The 17,119-nt window shown below is 46.2% G+C and overlaps 1 protein-coding gene across 3 annotated transcripts in view; it reads right to left on the reverse strand.

Moving 5' to 3' along the window:
* Positions 1 to 5,441: 5,441 nt before the first annotated feature.
* Kcnk2 (potassium two pore domain channel subfamily K member 2) overlaps positions 5,442 to 17,119 on the reverse strand; it is a 115,320-nt gene continuing 103,642 nt past the window's right edge. For all 3 annotated transcript variants that reach the window (XM_021645321.2, XM_021645320.2, XM_021645322.1), the window contains one exon: positions 5,442 to 7,563. In XM_021645321.2, the coding sequence (XP_021500996.1) occupies positions 7,246 to 7,563 (318 nt within the window). In that variant the 3' untranslated portion in view covers positions 5,442 to 7,245. The remainder of the gene's footprint in view (positions 7,564 to 17,119) is intronic.

Consider the following 17,119-nt stretch of genomic DNA (forward strand, 5'->3'; position numbering starts at 1 on the left):
GCTTTTGGATGCAAACGCTCTCCATTGGCTCAGGTGGTTTGAGAAGGCTTGGGAACCCTAGTAGAGGAAGTGGCTCACGGAGGAGGAAGGCCTGGAGGCCTACAGCCTGGTTCTGCTTCCTGTCTGATCTCCACTTCCTGTCTGCTCTCCACTTCCTGTCTGCAGGGCTGTGAACTAGCAGTCTCTTGCTCCTGCCACAGCCCAAAGCTCTTTGTGACACCGTGCTTTTCTGCCGTGACGATCTGTACTCTCTATCCCGAGCAAAACAGAAAGCAAACCCTTCTCCTCTGAGGTTTGTCACGTATCTGTCCATGTGTAAGCAATGTAACTTACACATTGCTGGGAAAGAATTTCACTTTGCTAACTCCTCAGGCACCTGTAAGTCACATGTCAGTCTCTCAAGCCTTTTCTCCTCTGTCATGTTTCTAACCTCATTTGAAGGCACTGGGGTCCTCCAGTCTCTCACCCAGGTTCAATTTTGGTTTTACACGTCTGTCTGTCTATCTGTCTATCTATCTATCTATCTATCTATGAGCATGGCCATATCTACTTTGTGCATACATCGTCATCATAAGGGAGACTTTTGCATTTGGCTGACTTTCCTAGAGGCCTTGGTCATGTCAGAGTCAGGGTTCCATGTGTGAGCAAACACCTACCTGGCAAAAAGCAAGATGGCTTAATCAGATGTGTGGCTAGAATCTTCATGATACATTGTCTGACATGAAATACTTGGTAACTGACTGTATTTTAACTTGGACCAGGAAATGTCACTAACTGATGCCTCTTTAAAAATGTTTAATAAACTCCAGAAACATAAGTCTAATGTTAATATGATTTAAAGCTCTAACTTGGTGTTTGCACCAGGATGCTGGACAAAATGATTGACTTATTCTTGTCTCGTAACGTATAAGGAAGAAAAGGTATACCACCTACAAGTTGGCCATGTACTGAGTGAGAAATACTTATTATGAGTTTATTTAAAGATTATACCCTGCAAATGACTAATACTCCCTGTTAGAAATAGCTCAAACGTGCCAGATACTGGACTCACTCCCAGATGGCTTATGCAGTTATTTAAGCATGAAAAAACTCGCCTTTTGTTTGGCAAGGACATAAAGTTTGCATATAACTAACGCCAATAAAAGGCATCCGCTTATTAGTATTAGAAAATATGTTAAGACGTTAATGCCTTGACAGACTTGTAGAATTAAAACTTAATTTTAAATAAAAATAAATTTGTAATTGAAAATCTGGGATAGTAAGCACCAAGAATCAAAAGTAGGAAAGGAAAATAATAAAGCCCTGATCGCTAGGAGAAAGCATGTGTGACGAAAAGCAAATGACAAGTCTCTCATGGAAGAGCTGGGTGGGGTGTGGGGTGGGGTGTGTGTGTGTAGTGTGTGTGTGTGTGTGTGTGTGTGTGTGTGTACCTTCTCAGCATCATTTACTAGTGCTTCTAGAATTGAGACTAGCTGGGATGCCACTGAGCAGGGATCCTTCAAACAATAGCTAAATTCTTGCATTTTTAACCTGCCATTGCTGCTTGGACTTTGTTTTTGGTGCTCCTGATGGAACCCGGGGTCTGTACTTGCTGAGCAAACATTCTACATAGGAGTGAATCTCTAGCTCCTGCATTCCTGTCTTTAATTTTTGCCCCCCCCCCCGTGCGAGTGTGTGTGTGTGTGTGTGTGTGTGTGTACCTAGTAAGTAGGATTTGCTAGCACCTTGGCATAGACTAGTAGACTAAGAGAGATAGCCCACATTCTGGTGATGCCAACAACAATTCAAACTGATGAATGTGTGGCCCCTAGCTAGCTGAGAAGGGTGGACTCAGACAGGGAGTGCCACGGAGGTACTTGGAAGGGCACCCGAGACAGCGACGCTGTAGCCAGGCTCTGACTGAGATGGATGTTTGTAGATTTGTTTGGTGAAAAAACACCAGCAGGTTAAAAACAAGTGGGCACCACTGACCAAGATGGCATATGCACAGGCTCGTGACAGCTGGTGGTGCAGTGGGCTCGGCTGGAGAGAGATGCAGAAGGATGCCAACGAGTCTTGAGAGACAGAATAGAGTAAACCAAAAGAAGTCCTGTGGCCCACGTGAACGATATTGGCCACACTCCCAAAATAATAAAAGCTGGGTAAGAAGTTTGAGCTGGAGATTAATATGATCAAGTCTGCATGCTGAAGAAGCCGCTGCACCAGCACTGACAGGTTTTGACAACACAAAACCAGGGGGAAAAACAGTGATGGCTAAAGCAGCTGGGCACAAACATGAGACATGCCTGGGAGCAAAGGGATGAAGGGATACAGAGATGAGGAAGAGAAGAATGACTTCAAGAATGATTTCCTGGGCCTGGCAGGTAACCCTCTCCAAAGAGATAATACTGGCAGAGGGCCACATCCAGGGAATGTTGAGGGGAGTCTTAGATAGCAGGTACCTTTTACAAGCAGCGATACTCACGGAGTAGCCTGGATGGTTGTGATTCCAGAGAGGAATAAGGTCTAAGAGAGCAAAGTAGACAGAATGATGAAGTACCAGGGAGGTTTAGATGAAGTCAGGAATAATTTAGAGAGAAAAACAAGAACCCCTTTCCCCCAAATATAAATTGAGCCTCTCCTGACAGGATGACAACATTTTACATAGTTCATGCTAGGGAGATAACACATGGTTTCATGAAAGGTGGAAACACAAAATGCCGAGTTTAGTGGAGAAGCAGCGCTGGGTCACAACAACAAAAGCACAGCCATGTTTTGAACCATCCCTGTTAGGCCTTGGGTTGGGTGGGAATGGGAGTCCAAGGGGATAGTGATTACTGGGAAATAGTTTATTACAAGAATTTTTAATGCCATGGACAGACAGAGGGGTAACAGCATAACGGGATCTGAGGAGAGTTCACCCCAAGGCACTGGAGACAGACAGTATGGCAGGGTCTCGACAGAACCAGAGCCCAAGTGGCTCAGGTGAGGGCTGGTCTTCTGGCTGAAGCTAAAGGAGACTTCACAACAGGATCTTGAGGGTGGGCTCTCTGACTCCCGGGAGGCAGGAGGCAGGGGCATGGAAGAAGCAGGATGTGTGTGCTGCTCAACAGAGCCAGTGCCCTCAGGATGTAAACTCATTCCCTAGGGGACGAATCCCAACATGGGGATGTCTGTGGAGGACTCACAGAAAGCAGCTGGATTCTAACATTATGTTCTTAAAATCCCCACCTTTCAGGAGGGAATGGTTGTGTTTCATGTGGGGATGTATTATGAAAGAGACATGAATGTTTGAGGTGGGATGTGGGTAACAGAGACAGGTGGGCCTTATGACAACTCCCACTGTAAAGTAGCATCCTCCTCCTCCAAAGGCCCTGCAGGTAGACAGTCACACTACACTGGAAATGATGCCTGGGCACATCCAGGTCAGTAATGTCACTACAAAATATTTCTGTGAATGCATGTTAACAGAAACTAATATTAATTTTAATAGTTCTGGGACTCAAAGAGACATCTTTATAAACATAGTTATACCCCCACTTTAATAAGAAAATAAAAATTACTATATATTATAAATTTTAATGAGAACAGCAAATATTTAAAGAAATGGGAAAAATAAAACTAAAAACCAAACAATGGATAGCTATCTCAAACCTCCAGTGTATGTAGAATTGAGTTTGGGCATTTCATCTGAAGCTGGTGCCTCTTTAAACATTCAGCCTAGAGAATCAAAACAAATGGTTTACCTGTGACATAGAATTCAGTGGGATTGGTCCCCTTCCATGTTATTTCTTGGAATTTGAGAAAGAGACAAATCCTTGTATATTGTTGCTCACCTTTTTTTTTTTTTTTCTCCTAGAGGCAAGACACATATTTGAGTCCTGTTGGGCATCAGATATGTCACATTGCATAAGAAGAGGGAAGCACAAAAGGGGCCATTGGCACAAACTATGGAATAACAATTAAAAACAAAACCAAAAGTACTCCAAAGGAATCGTTTTCTCCTGAAGCTTCAGGCAAAGAACATCTCCTGCCACCCAGGAGAAGAAGAACCTGGGAAATTCTGACCTTTATTTCAGAGCTAAATTTCTTTTTCCAAATATCCTCCAAAATACAACTTATACTCTTCTTACTGATCCAGAAGAAAAACACCTCCTCTGAAAATCCAAGGTTGTAACAAAATCCTTAGCAGTATTCTTCATAGAAGAATAAACACAACAAAGAAGCTTGGAAAGAGAAAAGTGATGTCCTTGGTGTACTACTTAACCCAGAGGCGATTTCAGTGTATTTGCTTCTTTTACATTGTTGTAAAATACTGTGACCAAAAGCAACTTAGGAGGGAAAGGGTTTGTTTTAGCTTACAGTTCCAGAGTGGTAGAGTCCGTCAGGGCAGGAAGACCTGGCAGCTAGCAGGAAAGGCATGGTGGCAGGGGCAGGAAACCAGCTGGTCACACTTCACCCCCACTCAGGAAGCAGAGCAAGCAAGAAGCAGGGGCAGACTACAGAACCCCCGAGCCCACCCCCAGTGACCGGTGATGTATCTCCTGAAGGTTCCACAACCTTCCCAAGCTGCATCACCAAAATGGTACCAGGTGTTCACAAATACGCATCTATAGGGGCATTTTATATGCAAACCACAGCTGTAGGGACCCGTTTTCAGATCCAAACATGGAATGAATCTGTACATCTGTGCATAGTATTACAGATCTGTAGCTTGCCCAGGAAACTCAGTGTGACCCCATAAGAAAACAGAAAGGGGGCCGGGGCTTTGGTTCTGGGGTAGAACACTTACCTAGCTTGCTCAAGGCCCTAGGTTTAATCCCCAGTACTGAAAAAAGGAAGAAAAGGGAAAAGGAAAAATGATAAGTAGTCAATATGTGGGGCAAAAAGTCTAGAAGATTGGTTGGCAGCTGTCTTCTGAAGCTTCAGCGCTACCCAGATGTTTCATTATTTCTTTTCTACAAATAGTAGCTTTGTCTGTGTTCATTATCCAGACTATGTCAGTGTCAAGGCAAGTTCCAAAAATGATGTTAACACATGCGATAAGTTGTAGCACAAATAATCCAGAGCTTGATGATATTTCGAATACCATCTTCCAAAAGCCACAGTCTATGTTCTTGGGATCAACACTCGCCGAGGAGTGCAGTGAGTGCGGCATTGACAGTCACAAGTACTCATGGAGAAAGGCACACAAGCACACGCCTACAGTTCCAGCACTCTTGAGGGGAGGGACCGGAGTGGCTACTCTGTCTTTAAAAGCTTGGCAAACATGAGCAGTCCGGCCCTTTGCCTTTGATGTGTCTGTGTGCAAGGCCCCAGCCTCAGCCACCACCACAAGCTGCTCCAAACCCTTTCTTGGCTATTGTGACTAAAGAAACAGCAGTAATTAGCAGGAAGACTGCCACCCATCAAATGCTCTGGGGACTGACGTTCTCACAGTACACAGGAGACGTGGAAAGAGCTGATTTTTAAATACAAACTTTATTTGTCCGTCCGGTTCACAGTTTATACGTGGTGCATCCCACCATATCAGTTTTCAGAATGGTTATTGAAGAAACGGGTGTAGCTTTCTTTATAACGGAGCCCGACTTTCTAAAATTTTGGTTAGAACTTTTATAGGTCTATAAAAGTACTCTCTGCAAGCTAACTGGATATTTACATTTTAGCTTAAATTTAAATTTTGGAAAATATGAATCTTTTAGATTTTCTAAACATCCTGGGTTTTATTTCTTAAGACTTTAATCTGAAGGCCAGTTGTTCACGTATGCCCATCCCTCCCCAAGAGGAAAAGAAATCAGTTTTGCGATTACATGTAGAGGAATCATTTTCCTTCTGCACTTTAAAAATTATATATACAGTGTTCAGTAGATATGAGTATGAAAATAAAGGAAAGGGTAGCAGTTTGGTAGATGCAGGTACTGAGATTTTTTTCTGAATCTTGAAACATCCAAAAGAATTATAGGCTATAAATTTAAATTAAATGAATCGTCAGTCTTCTCTTATCTTAAAAAAAAATAACTCTGGGGATTAAATTGTGCTACTCAGCATTTTCTCTCCTGTTAGAGATGGTGTAGGTTGGCAGTCTGCGTCTTTCCACGTGCAAAACTCACAGTGATCCCGAGTCCAGCATCTGTGCTGGAGAGGGACGCTAGGGTGGCTGGGGCTGGCCCCCCACTTAAGGGCATCACCCCATCCTCCACTTTGGCAAGAACCACTCAAGAAAAGTATGTAAGCCTTCTACACCTCGTGGGCTATTCCGAGCTGACAGCGAGCCGCTCGTTAGCAAATACACGTAACACTTGGCTTTGCTATGTTCTTTTCAGCAGAACGAGCGCGTACCAATGGCCTGAAGTCACCTTGCAATACCAGTGTGGACAGCTCTCTCCTATTAGATCACTTAGACTGTAGACGTACGTGCTCGTGTCTTCCGCCTTTAGAAATGACTAGTTAATAGTAAGTGATAAATCCCAAATACTGCCAGGAAAAAAGGGGCTGTGTGGAAGCAGCCAAGGTTGCCGGCCTGGTAGTTATTACTCTGTACATATATATAGATGTACCATTGGTACCCCAGTCAAATAAATACTCAGAGGGGCCTTCCCTGCCTTCCTTCCTCTGCAGTGCCTGTGCCGCCAGAGCTTCTGTGTTGCTTCTGTGCCCGTGGCTGGCATCTGTTTCTTCAAGCTACACATGGCTTCCGGCACAGTAAGGTATGCGGGGAGGGGAGTGGGGGGGTGAGAGATAGCAGGGGCGAGCCCAGGGTGAGGACAGGGCAGGAGAACCACAAGCCCACCAGAGGGGTCTTGTTTCTTCATAAGATAAGGCACTGACAGAAAATTTCTTAGGTAAAAGGCTGCGTAAGAACTTCTTGCCATTTACAGAAAGAAATGTTGTCATCCCTAAGCGGTCAGTATCCAGGCTCAGTTAGGTGAACCCTGAAAAACCAAGGGCTGATCACTACCGAAGCATTCCAATTCTTTTCAGAGGCCTTATGGCACGTCAGGGAAGAGGGGGAGGGGAACAGTCTGGGCACAAAAAGGCATCGGACACTGCCTGTCCATCACTCGCCACCCGGTGGACGGCTGAAGGGGGGCTCCCCAGAGCGCTGCCTCAGAACTCCACGCTCCCTGCAAGCAAGGTGACCAGACGGCTGTACCTAGGTGCTTTCCCCGTGAGCTCATCTCGCACAACGCTTAAAGGCTACCAGCGACAGTCACGGAGAGCCTGGAGACGCCCTCCCCGCGGCTCCCCCAGACTCCTCCGAGAGCGCTACTTCATGTTCTCGATGACGGCTATCTCGTCGCCGGCGCGGTGCGGCGTCAGGCCGTTCAGGTAGATGCTCTCGGCCTTCAGCAGGGGCGGCGGGACGTCCCTCTCGCTGGTCAGGTGGTTCACCGACAGGGTCCTCCGGCAAGGGGTCAGCTCCTGGTGGTGGCTGCCCGCCAGCTCCGCCGACAGCTTCCTCTTCACCGACGTGGCGCGCTGGAACTTGTCGTAGATCTCCACGCTCAGCCGCCTCCTTGTTTCCTTGAACTCAGCCGTGACGTTGGCTGTCCACTCGGCGGCGTGCGCCCTGAACTCTCCCACCTGGAGCACGGAGGCCAAGAAGAGAGAAGCAAGCCGTCAACACCGGGAGCTAGGGCCTGGGCAAGCCTTGTTTTACTTGGGGGATTTATCGAGAAGGCGTCTGCGCGCTAACAGTGACTGTCATAGCCGTACAGACAGTCGAGGTCCCACAGAAATCGCTCTAAAAAATTATGAACATAAACTTGATAAATAAATATATATTTATAAGGCCTTCGGTACACTTATTTTTTGTGCAATAGTTCCCGTCATAAAATAGCAGACACTAAGTCAGGTGCAGTGGAGAATATGTAACTTGTGATCCCAGAACTGGGGAGGCTGAGAAGTTTCTGGTCAGCCAGTTTAACGTGGTTTGAGAGCTCTATCAGTGAGAGACCCTGTGAGTGAGTGAGTGTAGAAGCCACCTGAAGGCCATCTGAAGCTGGCCTGCACACATGTGCATACATGCCTGCACACGTACACAAAGACGTTTCAAATGTTATCAAAAGGAAATCTCCAAACATCTCCCTAAGTCCTTGCGGTGTTGTCTATGACTGTCATCAGCCTGTAGCTTCAAGGACTGTGGTAGCAGGGCTGAGGAAGAGAATGGAGTGTTAGCCCAGGGACCGGGTAGCAAGATCCAACCTCGTTAGGAATCCTCAGCATCTAATTGAGCAAGAAGACACACTCTCTCTGCACTGAGGAGAGTAAACAGGTCGGCTTGATGAATGGTAAGGTTCAAGGCAGTTTCTTCAGTGAGTACCTGTGGGGGGCAGAGAAGCCAGTGCGCCGACCTGGTCCACCCCGGGGTTACACGGGTGTCAGCCTAGAGCGTGGCTGAGAAGCCATGACCTTCACCAGCTTCAAGGACCTGTGCCTCGAGAGTAAGTAAACCTTTTTCTTTTGATGGTCAAACACTTTAAGTTCTAAGCACACACTTTGCTTATCAAAAGTCAACTGTTAGCATCTTCACTGGTTAATTGTCTGTTATTTCTAGCTAGACTATAAGCTGCTGATATACCCCACACACCAGGTACCTGGGCTGTGCCAGAGGTTCGAGAAATGCCTGTTGGGAAATAAACACATCACACAAGGCACATCCTCTCAGCCTGGCATATCGGTGATAAAAACTACTGTCGTGCAGCCCACGTTGCTGGTTTTGGTTTTTCTTTCCCTGTATTTGCTAACCTTATTTTCTTTCTTGTCCATATTTGTAAGGGAAACAAATTGCTTTTGCAATTGGCTATATTTCAAACCCTTCTGGGCCTCTTTCCATGCCAGGGCCTAGTTCCCGTCCTGGTGTCTGTTGGCTGCCTAGCGTTCATCAGCGTGATGGGAGCATCAGGTGTCGATGTGTCCTGTCCCCCACAGGCTCATGGTTTTGAACACTTGGTCCTCAGATGTTGGCACTGTTTGAGAAGGTTGTGGGACCTTAACAGATGGAGCGGGGGGTGGGGGTGGGGAGGACTTAGGCCTTTATAGCCTGATCTCACTTCCAGTCCTCTCTCTGCTTTCTGTCTGCCAGTGCAATACGACCAGCTGGCTGGTATCCTGCTGCCATGCCTGATCCACCATGATACGTATCCCACTTCAACTGTGGTCCCCAAGTAAGCCTTCCTCCCCCCTCGCTTGCCTTCCTCCCCCCTCGCTTGCCTTTCTCCCCCCCCTCGCTTGCCTTCCTCCCCCCTCACTTGCCTTCCTCCCCCCTCGCTTGCCTTTCTCCCCCCTCGCTTGCCTTCCTCCCCCCTCGCTTGCCTTCCTCCCCCCCTCGCTTGCCTTCCTCCCCCCCTCGCTTGCCTTCCTCCCCCCCTCGCTTGCCTTCCTCCCCCCCCTCGCTTGCCTTCCTCCCCCCCTCGCTTGCCTTCCTCCCCCCCTCGCTTGCCTTCCTCCCCCCCTCGCTTGCCTTCCTCCCCCCCTCGCTTGCCTTCCTTTCCTTCCCTTTTTCCTTCCTTCCCTTCCCTTTCCTTCCTTCCTTCCCTTCTTATTCCCTTCCCTCCCCTCTCTTCCCTTCCTCTTCCTTCTCCTTCCTTCCTCTTCCTTTTCTTCCTTCCCTTTCCTTCCTATTCATCCCCTCTCTCCTCCCTCCCCTTCCTCCTCCTTTCCTTTCCTCCTTCCTCCCTTCCTTTCTTCCCTCCCCCTCCCTCCCATTCCCTTTATTCCTCCTTCCTCCCTTCCTTTCTTCCTCCAGCCACTTTGTCATGTATTTTGTCACAGACGACATAGCAAGTTGTGAAGGAACAAACAGGAAGGCCGTGTGTGATAGTGTTTTAGTGGGTACATGGGTGCCGGAGAAGTGGCACCTAGTGAATCCTGCTGGCCCACATCTTTGCTAAAGTTTCTTGGTTGTTACTGTAACTGGGAGCACAAAAAACAGAGACTAGTTTTCATTTTGCAGACACAGGATTTTTTTTTCTCTGATTTTACTAGAGGACCAAACCCCAAGTACGAAACCTCACTCTACCTCCTGGCCACTACTGATCTTTGCTTCTCAATGTCTCTTTAGTATAATGTTCTTTGTGGATTGGAGACAAAAACAGAACCTCCTTATACAGAGTTATAACAATCCAATAGAGCAGAATCCCTGGAGGAGCCACGGTGGGCCAGTGTGCACGCGCACACACACACACACACACACACACACCATATAAACATCCAGGATATGACATGACCCCACCCAGAACAGCATTAATGAAGATCAATAGCTCTTTTTACCAAGTTCTGAGAATTCTTTTCAGGCAGAATTCAGGCAGCCCCACTACCTCCTTTTTTGCATACCCATACACAAACTCTGCCTTTCCACGTCAGAAACTTGTCACATCTCCTCCCCCCAGAAAGCTAAGTACCTCAACTCTGTCTTCATTGCAGCTTGAAAGTGAAGGGGTCCTGAAGGCCTGGGAAGAACACAAAACTCTCCTTGGCCTTTAACTGAATGATCTGAGGATGCAAATTTCACAAAGTCTCCAGGACGTCAGACAGGTTGCTAGTGACAGGGAGAACTCTCTGCAAAGCCAGGAAGTCCTGCAACCAATCAGGAAAATGGCAACAGCGAGGAGGCTTTGTGTCCGAGAGTCCCTGGCTGCTTGTCTCTTATTTAGTTGTACTTGATGTCTGGCATCAGCGAGTATTTCTTCCCACTGTGGGGAATCTGCTTTTCCTAATTTCTATAGGAATCCCTGATGGTAACAAACAATCTATGATTGATAAATATAACGAGGCCAGTCTTGATCTGATGCCCAAAGGGAGCTTCATTATCTATAGTTCTAAGACTAAAAACCTTTCTGAGAAATGCAAGCAATTGACAGTAGAAAGCTACCCTACAGCTGCTGATGTTATTAGGGTGAGTGTATACGGCTTGAATCCCTAAGGGAAGCAATGTATCGACTCATAAAAATACACCCTTGGGCTATCCATGGCACATGCTCTCTCTTGATTGTGACTGTCTTCTCTGTTCTTTATGGTAGTGGGCTCAGGGAACGGAACTGCCAACCTTCATGCTCAAAATATGGAGGAAAAAGAAAACCAAAACATCAAGAACCAAATTAAGGCATGCTCATGAAAAAAATATTATCCCATTCCGTAACAAAAAGAAGAAATTGTTCCCATTTCTTAAGAAAGAAAAAGAAAGTTACTAAACAGTAACTTTATACAAGCCTCACAACATATTCCTTAACCATCAAACAACACAGTGCCCTAAACTGCAGAATCCTTTTAACACCGAGCAACTCATATTCAGGAGGTAAATGTGCTGTATTAAAAAAAAAAAAAAGATTAAAATAAATGTTGGGGTTGGAGAGCTGGCTCACCAGCTAAGAGCACTTGCTGCTCTGGCAGAGAAGGCAGGTTTTGCACTCAGCACCTACATGGGTGCTCACAGCCATCCATAATTCCAGTCCCCTGGGATCTGTGCTCTTATGACCTCTGTAGACACTATGCTTATGTGGTGCATGTACGCACATGCAGACAAAATACCCATACACATAAAAAACATCAAAATGATGTTCCCTAGCACATCAAATAGATAAATGAATTTTCATTGTCTGAAATGTTCATACCTATAGTGTTCTGAAAAATTTAAATGAATCTTCATGTATTAAATTGGTTTTGTTTTATTGGATTAAAAAAAAAATCTTGTAACAGCTTAAATCAGTGGTTCTCAACCTTCCTAATGCTGTGACTCTTTTAAAAAGTTCCTCACGCTGTGGTGACCCCAACCATTAAGTTATTCTCATTGCTACTTTATGACCTTAATTCTGCTATGGTTATAAACCATAACATAAATATCTGATATGCAGGATATCTGATATGTGATCTCTATGAGAGAGTCACTCAAATTCCAAAGGGGTTGTGACCCCAGGTTGAGAATTCTGGCTTAAATAGTATTTCTTCTCCCTTTGACGGAGCGGTGTACTTTGTTTAATGGCAGAGCTGAAGGTCCTGAACCATGATGTTCCTCAGCGTGGGCATTTACTCACAAGCCTTCTCCTGGATTCCATGTGTTCCTAGCTTTCATGTAAGTCTCACGGTATCTGACTGATAACAGCAAGGGCAGTAAGTGGAAGGTTACACCTGGCCCTTTCCTCTCAGACGGTCACTAAATTTACTGGCCCATTCCTCTGTCCTTAACTCACCAGACCCCCACAGGTGCAAATGCCATCGCTGCCTGATCTGCCCCAGTTTCAGTTCTGCATCATCACGGCGGTGTGCTAACAGTTCAGATTAGGGCTTCTGCATCTGCTTTGCTCTTCGTTCATTTTCTCTTTCCCTAACTTGCCTTTGTTCCTTGGGGCCCTGGTCTCTCTCCCTGGGAAGCCATGCCTTTCCATTTGTCAGTGATCATATTCCTGGTGTCTCTTTGGTTTGCATTTCTAGGTCAGATCTTTCCTGGACCCATAGCGTCTAACTGACTGTTCCGTGGGCATCTCACTCCAGATGACGTGATGGCATGGCAAACTCCAGGTCTCCTGGAGACACTGCTGGACTTCTCATGCCTAGCATTTGAAGCTCCACACCATCACAGCATCTGCAGCCATTAAGCCCCCATCTCACCCCTCCCTCTTCCTCTTGCTTGGCCTCGTATCAAAATGCCCACAGTTCTTACAGCTCCTTCACATCAGCCCCCACCCCCATGCTGTCACTGTTTCTTCCAAACCACCCCAGAATCTCCCAGCATCCCCTGCTCCCTCAAACACATTCTCCATGCAGCCACCACGACATTCTGTAATAGACTGTTCTGAGGATCTCATGCAATCAGGGGCTTGCCTATCCCTCCAGACTAAAGTCTAAATGGCCGCCCTCTCTAGAAATACCAGTAGGATCTCTCTGCATATTTCTTTCAGCTATACTTGCTTTGCCTCCTGGATTTGCCAATCCCTTAGTCCAGAGAATAATGTTTCCTTCTCCCTCTGGGATAGTTCCTGTTCACAGGGAACTGAATATCCGCATGAAGCCATTTCCTAATCCCCTAGAATACATTTTGATCATCTCTGTTTGTTCCTGGGCTACTCTGTACACTCTGTCCTTCCCTCCCAGTGCTCTTGGTACAACGTGTTACAATTGTTGGTTTAATTTGCTTATCTGGCTTCATGACAGGAGACAGGTTTTGACTGCTGGATCATGCTGGGCAGTTCCAGCTTCTGGAAGAGTGCATGCATTGAGAATGCAGCCAGTGTCAGGTGCACAAATCAGGTGAATGAATGGTAAAGCAACAATCAGATTCTTTATACATAATCAGGTAAAGGGGGTCTGTTTCCTCAATCTGATAAGATATCTCGGGGCATCTTGTGAGAAGTGTTCCTGCCTAGCCAGGTCTGCATAGTTAAGGTCCAGCACGTTTCCTCAAACCCAGTTTCTAAGTTTCTAGTCCTTAGAATGCCAGGTCTGCACAGAGCCCGCTAACCTGACTGCCTTCTCGCTCTTCCACTTACCAGCCCCCCTGTCCATTTTCATAGCTCCAGCTGCTTTGCATGACCATATCCTGCAAGCAATCCCAGACTCTGGCCTTCCTTGTTTGTGCTGGTTAGTGGTGGGCCCGGCAGGACTTTTCCAGAGAGGGAAGAGTCATTCCGAATGTTGATGGAGCCATCTTATCGTGGGAGGGGGCTTTGGGGACAGACTAAAGACAAGGTAAAAGGCCAAGCCAGATGAGCTCCAGCATGTGTCTTTCTGTGCTTTCTGTGTGTGGCAGCCACAGGCTCCATGCTGTGCCTTCCCCCACCAAACTGAGATCCAAGAAAATGCCATCCCTCCTCAAACTGCCTCTCAGCAGGTATTTTCTCATAGCAGGGAGAAAAGGAACTAACACACTGCTCTTTTCTTTAGCAAGCCAAACCTCTTCCTTGGCAACTATAGGCATTTGCTTAGACTCTAAGGCCTTTCAGGACAGCAAAGCATCCTAATGACAGAGTCCTGGGCTGTTTGCCTCTGCTGCAGTGGTCCAAAGCCTATGCCTTCTGATTCTTTGTGTTATCCTGCCAGGAAGACTAACACTAGGAAGACTCAAAGAACTACAGTAACGTATTTTTAAAAGCAAGCACTTGCAGTATTTTATCATTTTTAGGGTAAGTTTCCTAAATTGCCCGATTGACAGAGTGGACGATGAAGGACAACTCTACAGCTCTTTTGGATGTTTCTTGAACTTAGAAATTCTGTAGAAGGCTTGTCCGTGTTCACAGGGATTAGTTATCACTCTGTCGGCTCCCAGCATCTATGAGGCAGTCTCCTTGAGAGCCAAACGTGCAGCCTTCTGGTTCCGTGAACACTCGGTTGGCAACATCTATGACTGTGCTCGGGAAATAGGAACTCAGAGAAATGCACCCATTCCCCACCTTGACGGGAATGCCTCAGAGGTCGGGAGCATTTCGGAACTAGCAGAAAGCTGTTGCCTGACAGCCTCCGGTGTGAACACCGGGTCCTGCATCCTAAGGTTCACAGCTGCACACCGACCAGCCCAAAGACAAGGTAGCCCAGAAACCTGAGGCGGCATGCAGTTGCTCAGTACATCCTACAAATCAGAACCAATTCTCACAGTGAGAAAATGTTCAAATCCTGTGACAAAGGCCAGTAATTTACAGAAAGCACATTCTGACCAAGAGTTTCTGGCAAAGAAGAAAAAAATAAGCATATAGGAAGCCATACTCCGAACAGAGCGGAGTATGACGTAAGATGTCACTGTTTTCTATTGCCTGTGAGAACTATATTCTACCCCTGTGATGGTGCTAAGAAGGAAATAAAACTGTTTCATAACTCATTATTACCATATACAAAAGTAAATGCATATAAGCAAAAGAATTTAAAGTACATAAAATGGTAACCGGATTCTAAGCATTGGGCGTCTCCTAATACGTCATGTGTCGGGGCTTGTATCGCTCTTTGGAAGGTGTGAGAGGCTCACTACGGTGTTGCTTCCTTTGCAGTCTCCCCTCGGTGCCAGGATCTGTCAGATGAAATACGCTGCAGAGCCTTCACGCAAACCCTGGAAGTGGGGTCCTCAGACACTTTCACTTGCTCAGGACAGCCTCAGCTTCAGAACTGGATACAGTAGGAATCTATCTGACAGGGAATCTCTCCAACCAGGACATCAAGGCGCAAAACCACGGCTTGGTGGAATCTTTAATTTCTAATGTTATAAAGTAAATTTAAAAACGAGTGAAATCTGTCGGAGTCCAGACTTTGGAACCGTAACTCAGCCGTGTTTACTAACGTGCAGTTTATCACCCTTCCACTCTGTGCAGCAAGAACATTCTTTGGCCTGACTTTCATGGCTGTCTAAATGAGTTTGCTTCTCCAAGTCTTGCCTCTCTCCAACCAGTCTTCTCTGGGAGGCAGGAAGCCCAACATGGTTTCAGGGAACTTTCCAGTCATGGAAATCATTTTCAAATTAAGCTTTTGAAAAGTATGCTCTTTGTAAGTGCTTGTTAAAGAGATTCTTTTCTTCCAAAAAGTTCTACAAAGTGCTGGCTGCATATTCCACAAGAGCAGACAAGCAGTTTCTCGGCAGCAGAAAAGAGAATCCATTTTCAAGAGGTAGAAAGTTGAGTATGTTTTTAAGATGTGATGATTCTTTGCCTTCTAACCTAATTTTTTAGCCATGTTGTTATGGAAAGAAAAATTTCCCATCCTGCCTTTTACTTCCCCTTCTGCTTCTCCATTGCTGGGCAGGGACAAGAGAAGCAATTGCTCTAACATGGCCATACCCCCTCATTTTGGTGAGTTTAATGGAAAACTATCTCTCCCCCAGAATGTTCTTCTCACCAGCATGGCCTACCAGCATGCCACTGCTGGACCTCACCCCAGGTGGCTTCCTAGAAGCTCTCCAGTATTTGACAGTGCAGCCTCCTGAGTCCCGTTTGTGATACCATTTAGCAACTAGTCACCAATAAACTACACATGGCTTGGTTTTAGCCCTGCTCTCTGATTCCCCTGTACTAACTTGGGAAACTCATAAAATTTAAAATAGTTCTCAACAAAACAGTATACTTACCTTGATCATGTAACAAACACTTGAGTAATTCAGAGCCAACTTCACATTATGTTTTCAGTGGTTACCTTCTTTGTGTCCACTCAACCACAAAACATTCCAAACCCCCTAACCACATCACAAGAACCACTGTGCTTCCTCCAGAGTTCTCTGCTTCCATGTTCCAGCTGTGCGACACCCTTCCCCAACCTGTCTGCCCCATTTGAGATCCTACAGTCTTTTTGCTTTTTGGTTTCAGTCATGAAGAGGAAAATGCAAATTTACCTTTTTTTTTTTTTTTTGTAGACAGGGTTTGTCTACGTAGCCTTGGCTGTCCTGGACTCACTTTGTAGACTAGGCTGGCTCAAACTCAGAGACCCTCTTGCTTCTGCCTCTCAGAGTGGTGGGATCTCAGGTGTGTGCCACCATGCCTGGCTGATTTGCCAGTATTCTAAACTGGCCCTCTCCTCAAGATGAGCACCTCAGTTCCAGGTCTGCCATAGCCTGTAGCTGGCTTCAGATGGAAGGTGTGGAGTCTTGGAACATGGCAGACATCTTTTATAGCTCCAAATCGGGGAGCAGGGATCCCTTCTTCCTCAGGGTTCTCAGCAGGTGTCCCACTGAGTCACAGCCTTCTCACATTCACCATGTGCAAGGCCGTTCCCTTCCTTCCCTTCCTCCTCTCGTCAGCCTTCCTTCTCACCTTCCTTCGTCTCTCCCTCATCCTCCTCTTTTTCTTCCTTTCTAGTCTTATAATGTTCCTGTAGTCATCTTTTCCTTACACAGCCTACCCTGCCTTACCTAAATTTTATCCTAGTTGGTTTTTGCTTTTGCCTCTCAAATGATCTTCCTGAGTAGCAACCAGCATGTCAGCCAGCCAGTCTCCCTCCCAGACCATCCATGGATGAAGAATTTCTCCCTGTAATTCTTAGGTCTGTTCAGTTACCAGCACCCATTTCAAATACTGGGCAATAGCTGTGGGCATCAGCCCGTTTCTACACTCTGGTCTCCTCTGTTGGTGTGGACATGCTAACACAGAACTTCTCTCCAAAAAGTCCTTACCACCCAACAGTTAGGACTTGGTAATAACCATGAAGGAACCTTCATTATCCAGAATGAGTTGGC

The sequence above is a fragment of the Meriones unguiculatus genome, chromosome 11 (assembly GCF_030254825.1).
Source record: "Meriones unguiculatus strain TT.TT164.6M chromosome 11, Bangor_MerUng_6.1, whole genome shotgun sequence".
NCBI classification, from domain to species: Eukaryota; Metazoa; Chordata; class Mammalia; order Rodentia; family Muridae; genus Meriones; species Meriones unguiculatus.